The sequence below is a fragment of the Homarus americanus genome, unplaced genomic scaffold, assembly GCF_018991925.1.
Source record: "Homarus americanus isolate GMGI-L3 unplaced genomic scaffold, GMGI_Hamer_2.0 scaffold52512, whole genome shotgun sequence".
In the NCBI taxonomy this organism is placed as follows: domain Eukaryota; kingdom Metazoa; phylum Arthropoda; class Malacostraca; order Decapoda; family Nephropidae; genus Homarus; species Homarus americanus.
In genome coordinates, this window is record NW_024735442.1 from 5,158,798 (window position 1) to 5,173,289 (window position 14,492).

General features: G+C 39.6%; 1 protein-coding gene across 1 annotated transcript in view; it reads right to left on the minus strand.

Moving 5' to 3' along the window:
* The window catches only part of LOC121870895 (dynein axonemal heavy chain 3-like), a gene marked incomplete in the record, with an annotated part of 131,061 nt that overhangs the window by 80,160 nt on the left and 36,409 nt on the right, over positions 1-14,492 (minus strand). The window contains 6 exon segments of the mRNA XM_042372867.1: positions 1,303-1,471; positions 1,838-2,036; positions 2,330-2,444; positions 2,952-3,158; positions 11,488-11,689; positions 12,659-12,742. Coding sequence (XP_042228801.1) covers positions 1,303-1,471; positions 1,838-2,036; positions 2,330-2,444; positions 2,952-3,158; positions 11,488-11,689; positions 12,659-12,742 — 976 coding nt within the window.

A 14,492-nucleotide genomic window follows, 5' to 3' on the forward strand; every position in this document is an offset into this window, starting at 1 on the left:
TACGTTGAAGTAATTGAAGTACATTCAAATCGCGCTTCATTCAACTCGAGCGCGGCACCGAACACGGGACACCACCCGCTCCCACAACCTCACACACACACGCATAGCTCTCCCTCACTCAGTTAGTCTCGCTGTAACCACGCTTGTGTTGACATCAGCATTGTAGTTGCAAAAATATTACATTTCCGTGAATGTATTATATCAAGCACATTATGAATAGAATATCACTAATATAAGAGTATTTGAACCGAAAACTACTAAAAAAACGAGTAACATATCTTGAACATCGGAAGGTTATGTAAAGTCTTTTGTTTTCATGTAGTTTATCCTAATTTACATTGAAATGCATTACGTTTCAGCATAACTACTATTTATTTCTGAGAATATGTTAATATTTCAGCGAAATGACGCATTTATTGCACGACTGCTGCTCAGATGCTACCGTAATCGCCAATGATTTTCAGTTAAAAACTGTTGTATTACAATAATATTCCCATCCCAATTCACTTGTGAACAACAGTTTTTTAACTGAAAACCATTCAAAAAGTGATTACGGTAAAATCTTTTGATTAACGAAAGAAAGCGAAAGTCATTGTTTTTGTCATGATTTTATCCCACTTTCCACTGTAATATGTTCGTCATTCCAGCAAAAATATTACATTTCTATACTTATTTCTGAGAATACGTATATTCATTCAGTCACAGTTAAGGTAAAATATACTTGTGATGTAATATTTTAATGAAAATACGGTATCATAGTTTTCTTTTATTTCAAATTTAATTAACAAAGATTGATGTTTCAAATGTAATGAACAAAAATTTATGTCCAGTATCTATAAATAAACTTTAATAAATGAATACTTTATGTTTTACATTGTCCTGTGCTACCATACCATGGATTTGGCTATTTTGGGCTTGCTATGATGCCGCAAGAGATCTGCCCTGGCAACTGTACCAACACTCACAGCTGGTGGTGCGTTGGTGCATCGTTTCCATTGTTTACTGGTAGTTACTGGTAAATATTATTCAACCTAACGAAACTATTACCCTTTTAGAGGTTGACCCCCAATTTTTTGCCAAATAATTTGGTCTTAAAAACTCGAACTATACACAGGTATATACGGTAAACAAGGACATGGAGGCCAGGGTTTTTTTTTTGGGGGGGGGGCAGCACATATACGCGGATTTTTAACATCCACGGCTATCTCTGTTACGTAACCCCCGCGTATGTTAAGGGCCGACTGTGTGTATATATATATATATATATATAAATATACATATGTGTGTGTGTGTGTGTATTACCTTAAAGAATTTGCCCATGGCCTTATAGTCAAGACCATCAGAGCAGTTGAAGATGATACACTGCTTGGCCACAGCCTTAGCCAAGTCCTTGCATGTTTCTGTCTTGCCAGTGCCAGCAGGACCTTCAGGGGCCCCTCCCAGGTGCAGCTTTAGTGCCCCCATGAGTGTCCTGGTGCAGCAGGAAGGTTGGTAATGGCGCGAAATAATATTCAGCCTCATTTCTTGGACAAGGTTTTACTCCAAGACCATCGAGCAGTAATATAAAAAGTATATACAGTATATAATATATCGCAGTCAGATGGACAAAGTGAAACACGTGAGGAAGATAACATGAGGACTGAACTATGTGAAGCATGATAGAAAGATAACAGGAGGAGTGATGAATAATATGAAGCATGATGGAAAGATAACAAAAAGACTGATGAAGATGACTCATGACAAGAAAATAATAAGAGGCTTGACGAACAATGTGAAGCATGCGAGGAAGATGACACAGTCAGGATGAGGGTGGGCTGGGAACAGTGATAGTGGATACCTGAAGCAGCGGTCGGTGAGAGGTGTGATGACTAGCCTGGAGGTGTTACCCAGGTACTCATATCCGTACTGGAGTCGTGTCATGATCATGTCCACCTGTACCAGCTCGTTCACCCAGTAGTAGCGCATCTGTGACACCCATGTAAAGTCCGTTACTGAGGCAGCACCCTTCTGGATCAACTCTTGCACCACATCACGTCCTGGGATTGAGGAAGGTTGGGATCACTTGATGATTTGGCACCCCAGCTTTTTTCAAATGATGACTAAATACCCTAACACTGTCTGGAGTTGTTACGTTAGATTATGTGAGGTTGAATTAGGTCAGGTGATCTGAAGCTCGTAGACACACTCTAAGGTATGAAAGTACACTTCATACCTCGGAGTTAATTGTGTCTATGTGTGACACAATCCATATTTATGTACAGTAGAATAATCAGTAACTCATTTATCAAAATCTTATGATAAAAAGGAGTATGCGAGAGAAATGACAGACCATGGACGTAGGTAACAATGAGGGCTCCCAGGGTAAGTCGGGTACCGTGTTCCAGCTTTCCTCGCACCATGCCCACTACCTCCTGAATGCGAGCGTCACACACTTCTAAGTACTCCTGAAGCCGTGCAAATTTTTTTTATTAACAGCTTATAACATTTAAACCTTGACAACTGTGCACTGTATATAGATTAATGATAATGGTGTATGATAAATCCTTGACAATTGTGTACTGTATAATAAGTGAGTGTGATGATTAAATATTAGATAATGGTGATGATCAGTTAATCATTGATAAGCATACATGATAGACCTTTCTTAATAGTGTATTTTCTCCTGTTAAGCATAATTCTCTAAAATAATTATCTAGGGGTGATTTCAGAGGTTCAAAAGTGGCACAATACTGTTTTTGGAGCCTCCACGTGTGAGAGAGAGAGAGAGAGAGTAAAATAAGACATCTGTCCTGCATCTTTGAGTCCCTTAACTAACCGCTAAACATATATTAAATTCTGTCATATAATGAAAAATTAAAACAAACAAATTAATGAAGAAGATAATAATAACAGCAATACAAGTCAAGTAAGATATGAAGTAATGCTATGATGGTAGAGCCTTGGGGACCTACTTTGAGTCCTCCTCTCTTGGCTAGGATGGAGGTGACATCAGTAGTCCATACAATCTGTGCCACCGTAAGCACCACCTGTGATGGCCACTGAGTGATCCATTGGCAGTGTGGAGTGAGTGGATGGTTCTCCACAGCACGCACTGCTACATCTTGTACACTCTGTACCATCATCTCTTCCACCTCCACCAGCCATCGCTCCACCAGACCCTGAATGATGCAAGACAAACATTTGTGTTTGTCAATATTTGTATCAGTCTTAAAGTTTTCTTCCTATCTTTTACAGGTTTATAATACTTAAGTATAGTATACAGTATTCGACTTACGACAACCCGGACATACGACGGCCATGATCGTATAAAATATTTTTCACATTACGTATTTTCGAGTCCCGACGTTAGTTATCAAGCTGTGTACTGACAAAATTTTACTTTGTAATTCCCTTTAAAATGGCTGGCAAGTGTAAAAGTGGAAGTTCTGGAGGTGCTGAGAAGAAAAAGAGACACCCATTTCATAACAATTACTGCATTGTATATTATCAATATGTTAACTAAATTTCAGAATGACCAATAATTTTAATGTAAAAATGCAAAAATATTCAAGAGAACAAACCCGATGTTCACTCCACTGTAAACAAAGTTAAACTGAGAAGCGTTGGTGAACTTGGTGGGTGATTCGATCAGCTGATGGGCGCACAAAAACTGTTCCCTGTAGTGTATATACTATCAATATCTTAACTAAATTTTAGAATGACAATTTTAATAAAAAAAATGCAAACATATTAAAGAGCACAACTTTCTTGATATTTACTCCACTGGAAACGAATGTAAACATAGAACAGATTAGTGTATTGGCGGACTAGCTGATTAGCTGATCTGCTGATGCGCACAACAAAACATGTTTGTCGTAAGGCTTTCGTTAATCAAAGTTTTGTTCGATAATCGAACTGAAAATCCTTATGGGAGCTAATTCGTTAATCGAACGGTTCGTTAACCAAGGGACCACTGTGTGTGTGTGTGTGTATGTGTGTGTGTATATATATATATATATATATATATATATATATATATATATATATATATATATATATATATATATATATATATATATATATATATATATATATATATATATATATATATATGTACTGTATATATATTTCATGTAGATCCACAAAAAAAACGTGGATAAGACAAATATATATATACAGTGACCCCTCGTTTAATGAACACCTCGGTTAACGTAATTTCGATTGACGAACTGCCTTCCATAAGGATCTTCAATTCGGTTAACGAAAAATAATTCGGTTAACGAAGTTCTTACGAACCGACCTCAACATGTTTTCGCTTGCACTGACCGGGCAACCAGCTTTAGTATCAGTCCGCCAATACATTAATCGGTTCTAGGGCTTAAATTCCTTACTATTTTAGCAAATATCAAGCAGTTTATACTATTCAATAATTTTAAAAGTTTAATATCCAATTTTTTAGTCATTTTAACAATTATTGAACATAATTGAAGGTAAAGTACAGGTAGTTCTGCTATAACGCGATAATTGTGTTCTTGTAAAATATCGTGTTATAGAAAATCGCGTAATAGAAATAACAGGGCTTATGGAGAAAATAGGGTTAGGTGCAGATTACTCGAAATCGAAAAAATTTAGTATTTAGCCTAACACAAAGGATAGCACAGTCTAAATAAATGTTACATTCATATCTAATAATGAAATCATACAGTAAATTTAACACTTTACCTTGAAAAAATATGAATGTAACTTGATGGGGGAGAAGGGTGATTTTGAGGTTGATAACATCGAGCTTCTCTTCAAGTGTTATATCCTTTCTTTTACGATAATCACCGGGAATTCTATCATCAGAATGCTTTTTGGAGATATTCTTCTTTACCATATTCACAGTTAATACCACAAAATTGGAGAAATAGTAAGCAAAAATCGCGTTATAGCAAACAAGCGATCGCGTTATACAAATATTGTTCCGAATTCATAAATCGCGTTAGAGCAAATTCGCGTTATCAAAACACGCGTTATAGCAGAACTCACTGTAACTAGTTTAATGCGCGGCATCCAGCCTCTTAACACAGCAAACAGGAGTTAGTCTCTCTCTGTTTTCACTGGAGGTAACATCTTGCTTGAGACTCTCTTCAACTAAACGCTTTTTTTCTGTGTTTCCAAGCAAATTATTGGTCATTTTGAAATATATTTTACATATTGACAATATATAATGCAGTGCAGTGTTGATTTAAAGAAAATAATCTTGAAATACACCAAGAGAACTAAAATTTTATGGGTGAAATGGTGCCATGGGGTGACTTCTTCCACCCCAATGCTCTTCTTTCTTCCTTCTCCAATTCCCCCATTCTAAAATCCCATCATCACCACCATCATCCAGGAGCCTTCTACATACACACCTCAAAGTAAGTGAACTTTTCTACCATTTTTGTTGAACTTAGGAAATTTTCGGTGAGCTGGAACCAATTACCCAAAAACCCATTGAAACAATGGTTTCGGTTAACGAACGACCTTCTGGAACGGATTGAGTTCGTTAACGGAGGGGTCACTGTATATATATACACCTAAACCCCGACTTACGACGGGGTTAGGGACCCAAATCAATCACTGTATATATACTAGAGCCCGCGACTTCTGACGAGGTTAGGGCCCAAATCCAGGTCGTAAGTCCGATATGGTCGTAGAAGTCCGATATAGATAAAAATAAAATAAGAAATAAAAAATTTCAAAAAAAAAATTAAAATTTTTTTTCAGAGGCCCACTAAATCTACAATGAAATACAATTACACACTAAACATAAAAAATAATGAGGACTGGATGCGAGTACAGTAAAAGTAATAAATAATGAGAAATGAATTTAGTGTGACTGGCCTTACACCTTCAAAATGTAGTCAGCCTGAATACTACGGGGCCCCGTAATTTTTCTATTTACAGGATGCATGGAAGACTATATTAATTGGAAGAAGCAGAAGAGGGAGACAGGAGCTGGAATTAGGAGTCATCAATGACTCGCTTCCTTCTGAACAAGTTTATGTGCTGTAGTAACTTGCTGGTTGAAGGTATTGGATCATCTTGAGAGTGGGAAGAAGGCAGCGCTGGTGGGCGTGAGACAGTGCTGAGGACTTCTTGGAAATAGGTGTCAATTTGGGCCTGCGATTTCTTTTCTTTTCATTATAAATTTCTCACTGTAACAACAAGTGAATCTTGCAGTCATTCTGTCGGCTTTGGCATAGCAGCTCATAATTTTGATCCATGTCATCAAGAACATTGCATTGCTTATTAGTACTTGTGAAATGCTCTGCCATATGTTTCACTAAAAACTTTTAGGAGGGGGTGCAAACTCTTCTTCTACATTTGTCTCTTCTTCCTCTGCCTTTCTGTGCATCAGTTCAATAAGATCACTCGTTGAGCTCTTCTACACTCAACCGCTGGTCAACATCTTCAGTATCAGTTTTCTAACTCCAGCCTGTTTGCACCCACAAGTCACTATCTTGTTACTAATATCCAGCTCTTCCACTTTCATTAAATCCTTTGGGAAGCACTGTTCACCTTGCTCTTTTTCAGGATTTTCTTCCATATCCATTCATGCAATGTTTTGTAACTACGATCCTTGCCAATATTTACCTTTATACATGAAGCAAAATGTTGCGTGCCTCCTTCCAAGACTGTCTAGCGTTTTCTCACCTTCAGTAGCAGCAACGAAGCCTGGCGAAGGTCGTGCGTAAATAATATGCTTTAAAGAGGCAGAAATAGCACCTTCTGATCCATCAGGTTGGATGATAAGTAGATGTTGGTGGCATATACACTACGTAACATCAGGGGTGCATGTCGTCCAGGTGTGGTGGAAATTAATAAAAACATTACCAAAATCAATGTTAAAAATCTTAAATAGAATCGCTGTTGCAGACAATAGCTCACTTAGCTCGTGAAAATGAAACAAATCATGAACCAATCCTCAAATAATTACTAAGGTCCTCAGGCTTTTCTTATTTACTGCGATAAAACACTGGCAGTGTGTTGAGCACTGGGCATGTTTAAGCCGCAAGTTCTGAATGATAGATCATGAAGGGAACTTTAGCTTCAGAGCCAGCAACATTCTTTAGCAAGTGTAATTCTGTCATGAATACTTCTTGAATCCGGGCATTTTTGCCTCTTGTGGATGTATGTCGATTGGGCATCTGGTTCACGGCAAATCAATCTCATCATTGAATGTTGCAACCTGACAAGCAAATTCCTTCTAATCACATCATCTAACTCCTCATAAAAACTTGAAAGCGCTTTCTTATCGACTTTTAGCTGCCTCTCCACTCCACACCCTTAACACTGTGTGAACTGTGGCGTTTTTTAAATCTATCAAACCACCCTTGACTTCAAACAACGAAGGTTTGATCGCATTCATCTCCTGCCTGCTCCTTCAGTTTTGGAACAGACTTCTTGGCTTTATAGCCTGTATGGATTTAGACATAAGGGTACTGCGCTTCATCTGGTCTTCTCCATATCATATTAATTTTTCCATATCATGGATGGGACCTTGTCTTTTCTTTGTTATTATAGTTCCTTATGGAGGTGTTGTTCCTGTCACTACTTCACGAATACGTTTTCCTTGTCCTTCAGGAATGAGTGGATATAGTCACAGTGTGAAGCCTGGAGTCGCGTGAGATTGTTTGCTACTGTTTTTTCCCATTCTCATACTGTATTGGCCTCTTCAGTTTCATCTCAAAGTAATTGCCTCTCCGCTTTTCATGGGTACCTACGCACTCTCACTTTTACGCTTTCCAGTCATTATGAAGTCAATTAAATACGAAAATAATAACAGCAAGAAGGATTCACAATAGCGATCAGTATAAGTCGGGATAGCCAAGCCTAAAAAGCGCTCCACTGAGTGAAGTGCAGCCACGAAACCCAAGACACCCTCCCTCTCTGTTGGAATGAAGAAGTTTTCGGTATATAAGAAAATCGTCATTTGAAAAAAATTTTGGTCCGTGATTACTTGATAAATATGTCATTATGGGCGTATGGTCAAAACAATTAAATAAGTACCATTGAACGTAAGAATTAAATATAATTAAATAGTCAGAGTTTAGGTGTATATTTATCTTAATCCACGTTTTTCATTAGTCTACATAGAAATATATATATATATATATATATATATATATATATATATATATATATATATATATATATATATATATATATATATATATATATATATATATATATATATATATAAAATTGTTGATCATTAATATATATATATATATATATAATATATATATATATATATATATATATATATATATATATATATATATATATATATATATATATATATATATATATATATATATATATTACTGACAACAATAATATATAATAGAGTGTGTCCATAGGAAGATCAGCTAAAACTGTGGCCCATCACACTTTTAGTGAATTTTTGGTGTGCTATAAACAGAAAATAATTTCAGTTTCAATATTTTGCAACCTTTTGCTGGGTGAGTTTTGGTGGAATTTTGTCAGAATCTAACGTGCAAAACCATTGTGCATTACAATTAAATAGTGAACGCATTGCTTTCTGACTTCATTCTTTATTTCAACCCAAGTAACAATATTTTTTTTCTGACTTCCATATTCTGATGCATTTATAAGTTGATATTAATATTTCATTTGCGTATTGTCAGACTGAGGAACCAAAATCAATACATCTCAGTCACTGTATCTTGGGTCTGGGAGAGAGGCTCTGGAGGTCAGGTGCCAACATTGAGATGCTTTGGGAATCAGTGTTTTTAATCAAACCAAATCAGTGCGAAAGAACCAAAGAACTTACACAGAAACAAAGGCATTGCCAGTGATATGATAAAGCTGTCTTGGCACAGTACCTCTGTTCTTGGCACAGTTCTAAAGCCTCCAGTCACCAACGAATGAAGAAGATTAGTGAGGAGACTGCTGACCAGTTGGGGAAAAGGCAAAGAATGTCTCTCTTGGGGAAGCTTGCAATTAAGGAACTTCCTTAGCTGCTGGACCCAGTTATTGTGCAATTACTTACCAAGTGCCCAATTGTTCTCTGTCCTGGGATTTGGATCGATAAGTGACTATAAATCTGAGGCCCACATCTCCTGTATTTACCCAGCGTGAACTGAGGTTCTGTGATCGAGGACTGGCATTTAATGAAAACGCAGAGAAGAACTGGCAGGCCATATCGGGGCTCTCATGTTTCTAGCCAAGATATTCAGTCCAAGAGACAGGAGGCTGCCACAGAGGCAGAAAGGAAAAGTTGCAGGAAAAGAACTTGAGAAGGTGAAGTGAAATTAAAGCCGATGATTGAGTCAAGCTGATTCAGGTTTAATAACTACGCTAGCTGAAGATCGAGGAAGTGCTGACCAGGAGAATGGTGACTTTGTCCCCTAACTGAAAATAATGATCCTAAACCTTCCCACGGCATAAGATTCAAAATAGAAGGAATGTCCGAGCATCAGCTCTGGCCAACATCTTGACTTGCCACACTGATCTCAGAGAAAACTGCAGAAGATAACAACAGCTGCCTGGATTAGCAGTGGTTTGATAACCACCTGGTAGATATTCGCCTGGTGATATATCATAACAAAGTAAGAGAGCTCAGGAAGAACTTATTCACAGTAACCTAGAAGGAGTTTGATAAGGGGATAAGAGAAAATGGAATCAATTGTTTGTTCTTTGATAGGAGAAGGAGATGACACTAAAGTGTTCATGAGGAAGTTTAGAGGAATTCTAAAACAGGTGTTTCCCTGCCATGGTGAAGGAACTACTCTGCTGCTGCAGTGAACCAAGGGAGAATATTGTGAGCATTCCTCCAGAAAAGATGACGTCAAGGCTCAACAGAGATAGTGGCGAATAACGTTGTGAACTTCAAGGGCTCAGAAGGAAGCCGTGGAGCAGACCGCCTGGGGCCATTGGAGGGACAGCACTGCTCTGAACACAGGAATTGGTAGGAGGTCGCCTGAGGTGGATAAGCGGAAGATTGGGAGGAAGCTGGTCTGGATTGTTTGTGGCTTCCACATCAACAGTTGCCACTCCAGACATCTGATCAGGAGCTGGATGGCAAGACTCTTTCAAACAACAGATGGTCTCGCCGGTCCTCTTGGCAAGATGCTGGATACTGCCACTGAGTTAGAAATAATCCGACTTCCCAGAAAAAATCACAGTTGGCCCTCACTTTCGTTGAGCTTCTTTTTGCCACTATCAGATTCGGCTGACCTGAGTACTGGCCAGCTACTATGGTTACCTTGATTTGCAGTGCCATCAAAAGAGCTTCTAGAGTCATGCCTGATAGACTTGCTTGCAAGATAGGTCAGTCTCACATTCTGGGTGGCTCTAGCGGCTCTCAGGTTCTGCAGAATTTTAGTGCGCTCATCATAAATGAAGAGGAACCGGCTTCACAACCACCAGAGATTTGTCCAATTCGCCATTGGTGTCTGCTTGCCAAAATTGGTTCTAACACCAAGGTCAGAGTCATGTGCGTTCTCAGGTCGAGCATGATTTCTCTTCCAGCAGGCTCCTGAGGATCAGCCAGGAAGGTTGAATTTCGGATTACTTACGGAGCAGACTGTGAGAGAGGTCTTCCTGGTATGCTCATCGAGACAATTTCGCAGACAGTACTGCTCTGCAGTAAGGATGAGAGGAGAAGGTGCTTGCAGTCAAAAAGATCTTGGATATAAGAGACTTGCCAGAGAGGATCTGGGCATGACGAATCAGTTGGTAGCCGATTCCTTCAGGGGTCAGAAGACTCCTGAGAGTCAATCTGGAAGTACCAAAGACCCGCTCCTGATCTCATAAGTTTGGATAACATCCGGAGGCGGCAGTGAAGCCCTCTTACCTGCAGCCTCACCAATGTTCAAGTCAGGAGACTTTCACTGGACAGCCCGTGCATGTCCTATGCAGCCCTCGCCACACCAAGTATAAACATTGTGTGTACAGCAAGTGAAATGAGAGCCAACGATCACGATGTGCAACCAGGAGGAGGAAGCTACATCCGAGCTCAGGTGGTCGACAGGGGAGGTGGTAGTAAAAACAAAACAAAGAAAAGAACATATTCTCTATAATTGTGCAGCAACACCGAATTGATGAAAAATAGTAAAACGGTTTTTGTATTTGATGATTTTTTGTTTTCTAAAAAAAGGAATATTAAATTTAATAAATGTGTCAAGATCATTACGTTCACTATTCTGGATCATTTCCACCTAATAAATTAACCCATAATCTTATTACTTTACTTTAAATAAGCTGTTAGTGGTGTTGGTAAAGAATTAGATACTGAATTCCGTAAGATTTCAGGTTAAAATTTATCTGCATAAAATAAAACTTTTCAAGTCTGAGAAAGGTCACGGTTACTTACTGTAGGGCTTCATCATTAATAATACTACATAGGCCGATTTTCAGAAACTCAAAAAAAATTACGCCTCCGTGCAACCACCTAGTGTATAATATATAATAATATATTCAGAAATGCATGACGATGATGAAATAACTACTGACCCTGGCCTTGGAGGGGATGACCCTGTTGCTGAACTGCACCAGCTCCCCCTCTGCCGATATCATGCCTTCAATCTCCTGCTGCGATGAAAAGTGGAGGCGGCTGATGCCCTCGAAGCACTTCTTGAGGTGAGGCTGTACACGCTGGGGGTCTTTCGTCTCAGAGAGGATCTCCAACAATTCATCATTTGACAGAAAGAAGAATCTGTCGAGAGTAGATCCAAAGTTATTGATCATTTTTAAAACCTTTTCACAGCATTAAATTCTTTACATCAGTAGACTTTACTTAATATTAAAAATATAATACCTGTACATAAGAAAGAGAAAAATCCTACATGATAAACGATCATTCTTTATAAATACAGGTACAGTAGTTGATAATAAACTAGACTATTGCCAATGGTGAAGTAGGCCCTCATGGAAATTTTAAGTGAAGGAGGGCTACATGTGTGATAGGTGTAAGAATGGTGTAGATTATAAAACTAAGCTTCAATATCAATGGTATAAAGCTGTGTATTAAATTTCATTTTGATCCGCATAAATTTTCCTAGGTTATCAAAGAGAATCTACACATCATACAGACTGGACTGATGAGAGTAACACAGTTTGCCTCCCTACAAAAATGGCAGTGGCATAGAAATACTACAGTACTGAATGTTTGTGAATGTTCTATGCTTAAGGATAGGATGGTAATGCTGATGGTCAAGAAATACTGCACATGATTGTTATGGATGGTATCAACTTAACAATGACACATAAGAGTTATTTCACATTAACAGTTTAAATGTTTTAAAGAAATGTTTGAGCCAAGTAGGAAACATATGATATATGAGGCACAGGAGGAGGGGTTTGAAGAAACAGGGGAGCAGACTTGCTAGGAAATTGTAAAAAGTGTTGCTGTGTGTGGGGGTACAAAATATGGGAAGGAAAAGGAAGAAAGAATGATGGGACGAGAGGATGGCAATGTTCATGAAGGAGAAAGGAAGAGTATATAAGTGTACGTTACAAGAATGAAGTACCGGTAACAAAAAAGGAATATTGGGGGAATAGAAGAAAAGTAAAGAGAATTATGAAAGTATGCAAAAGAACAACAGATTAAAGGTGAAAAGGAAGACTTAATTCGCCACACATAAAGAAAAAATATGATAAAGATATTAAGAATTAGCTTCCTGACCTTGGAAAGAAGAGTCTTTTCTTCTCCAGGTAGTCATTGAGACCTTTTTGTATCTCCTCCAGTAGTCTGTTACACTCGTGCAGCCTGTAGGGGACAACCTTCAGTCTGCTACTGACATTTTTATGCAACTTATTCTAATATCAGTTTATATATACAGTATTACCCCGCTTTACGCGGATTCACTTTCCGCGTTTTCTCATTTACGCGGTGCCTTGCCAGAACCGAACTTTCACTTTCCGCGGTTCATCTACCCATATACGCGCAGAGTGTCCGGCTCGACGCTATTTTTAGATTCGCCCCACCCACCTGCTCCCGCCTCCTCCCTCCTAGGCCTCCGCCTGGCCAAGCCGCGCGGTAAGGTTGCGCAGTGCATGTCTCTGTTGCGTTATCACTGACGTCATATGACGTATCGGACTGTGATTGGCCATGCATACCTACCTCCCTCCGCTGCTAGCTGTAATTGGTTTAAAGTAATATGACGTGTCCACCCGGGGGAGGGAGGGAGGGAGGAAGGAAAGACGACGCTTGACCTAGCCGCGGCAGTTTCATCCCTCCAGGCCACACCGTGTATACGTGCATCCACTGTTCTGTGAAATGGCTTCTGCCAGACCACCACCGCCACCAGAGAGAAACCTTTCCTTACCTGGACCCAGCCGCCCTAAGCCAAAGAAGATACGACATTCCCTAAGCTACGAGGTGAAATACCAGATAATTCTAGATTTGGAGAAAGGAACATGTCAAGCTGATCTCGCACGCAAGCATGGAGTCAATGAATCTACGATTCTTACTATTAAGAAGGATGCAGCCAAGATCAAAGAGCACATGAGAATCACAAAGTCTGCAGGTGCTTCAATGATCAAGTACTGCCAGAACAAGGTGCTGCTAAAGGTGGAAAATTTGCTGGCGAGTTACTTGATTCGTCAGGCGCGACGCAACATGGCGGTGGACATGCGAGCCGTTCAAGAATACGCACGTGAACTGTACACAGCAGTGTCACGTAAGATGGGAATTGCAGAGCCCAAACCCTTCAATGCTTCCTCTGGTTGGCTGCATAGGTTTAAGAGGAACAATATCACCAACATCAACATTGGTGGTGAAGAAGCGAGTGCTGACCGTGTGGCGGCAAGAGATTTTCCTCCGTTCTTACGTGAGGTTATGGAGGAAGGGCAGTACACTGACGACCAGGTATTCAACATGGACGAATCTGGCCTATTTTGGAAAAAGCTGCCTACCAAGACCTTTGTTGTCCAGTCTGCCAGCAAGGTTCAGGGTCGGAAGTTGCAGAAGGAGCGCATCACCGTCCTCTTTACCACCAATGCCTCCGGTACCTGTAAGCCAAAGTTATCGGTGATTCACACAGCCCGCAAGCCGCACGCCTACAAGAACGTGGACATGAGCAAGATTAATGTCCACTGGCTGACCGCACGCAAGGCGTGGATGTTCTCTGCTCTGTCACTCTCCTGGTTTGATGACTGTTTCATTCCCGACGTGAAGAAATTCTGCGAGCAAAAAAATGTGCCATTCAAGATTTTGTTGCTCCTTGACAACGCACCAGGACACTCGCCCCTACTTATGGATCGTCACCCCAACGTAAAAGTGGTCTTCCTTCCTCCCAACACTACGTCATTAATCCAGCCCATGGACCAGGAGTTGATCTGCAATGTTAAAGCTGCATACTCGGCAAAGAAATTCAAGCTCCTGAACGGCTGTACCAACACCACGGATGAGTTGCGTAAGCTGGGTGACACCGACAGCAAGAGTAAAAGCGACGAGGACAAGGAACAAGAGGTGGTGACTCAAGAAGTTCTCGTCAAACAGTTTTGGAAGAAATTTA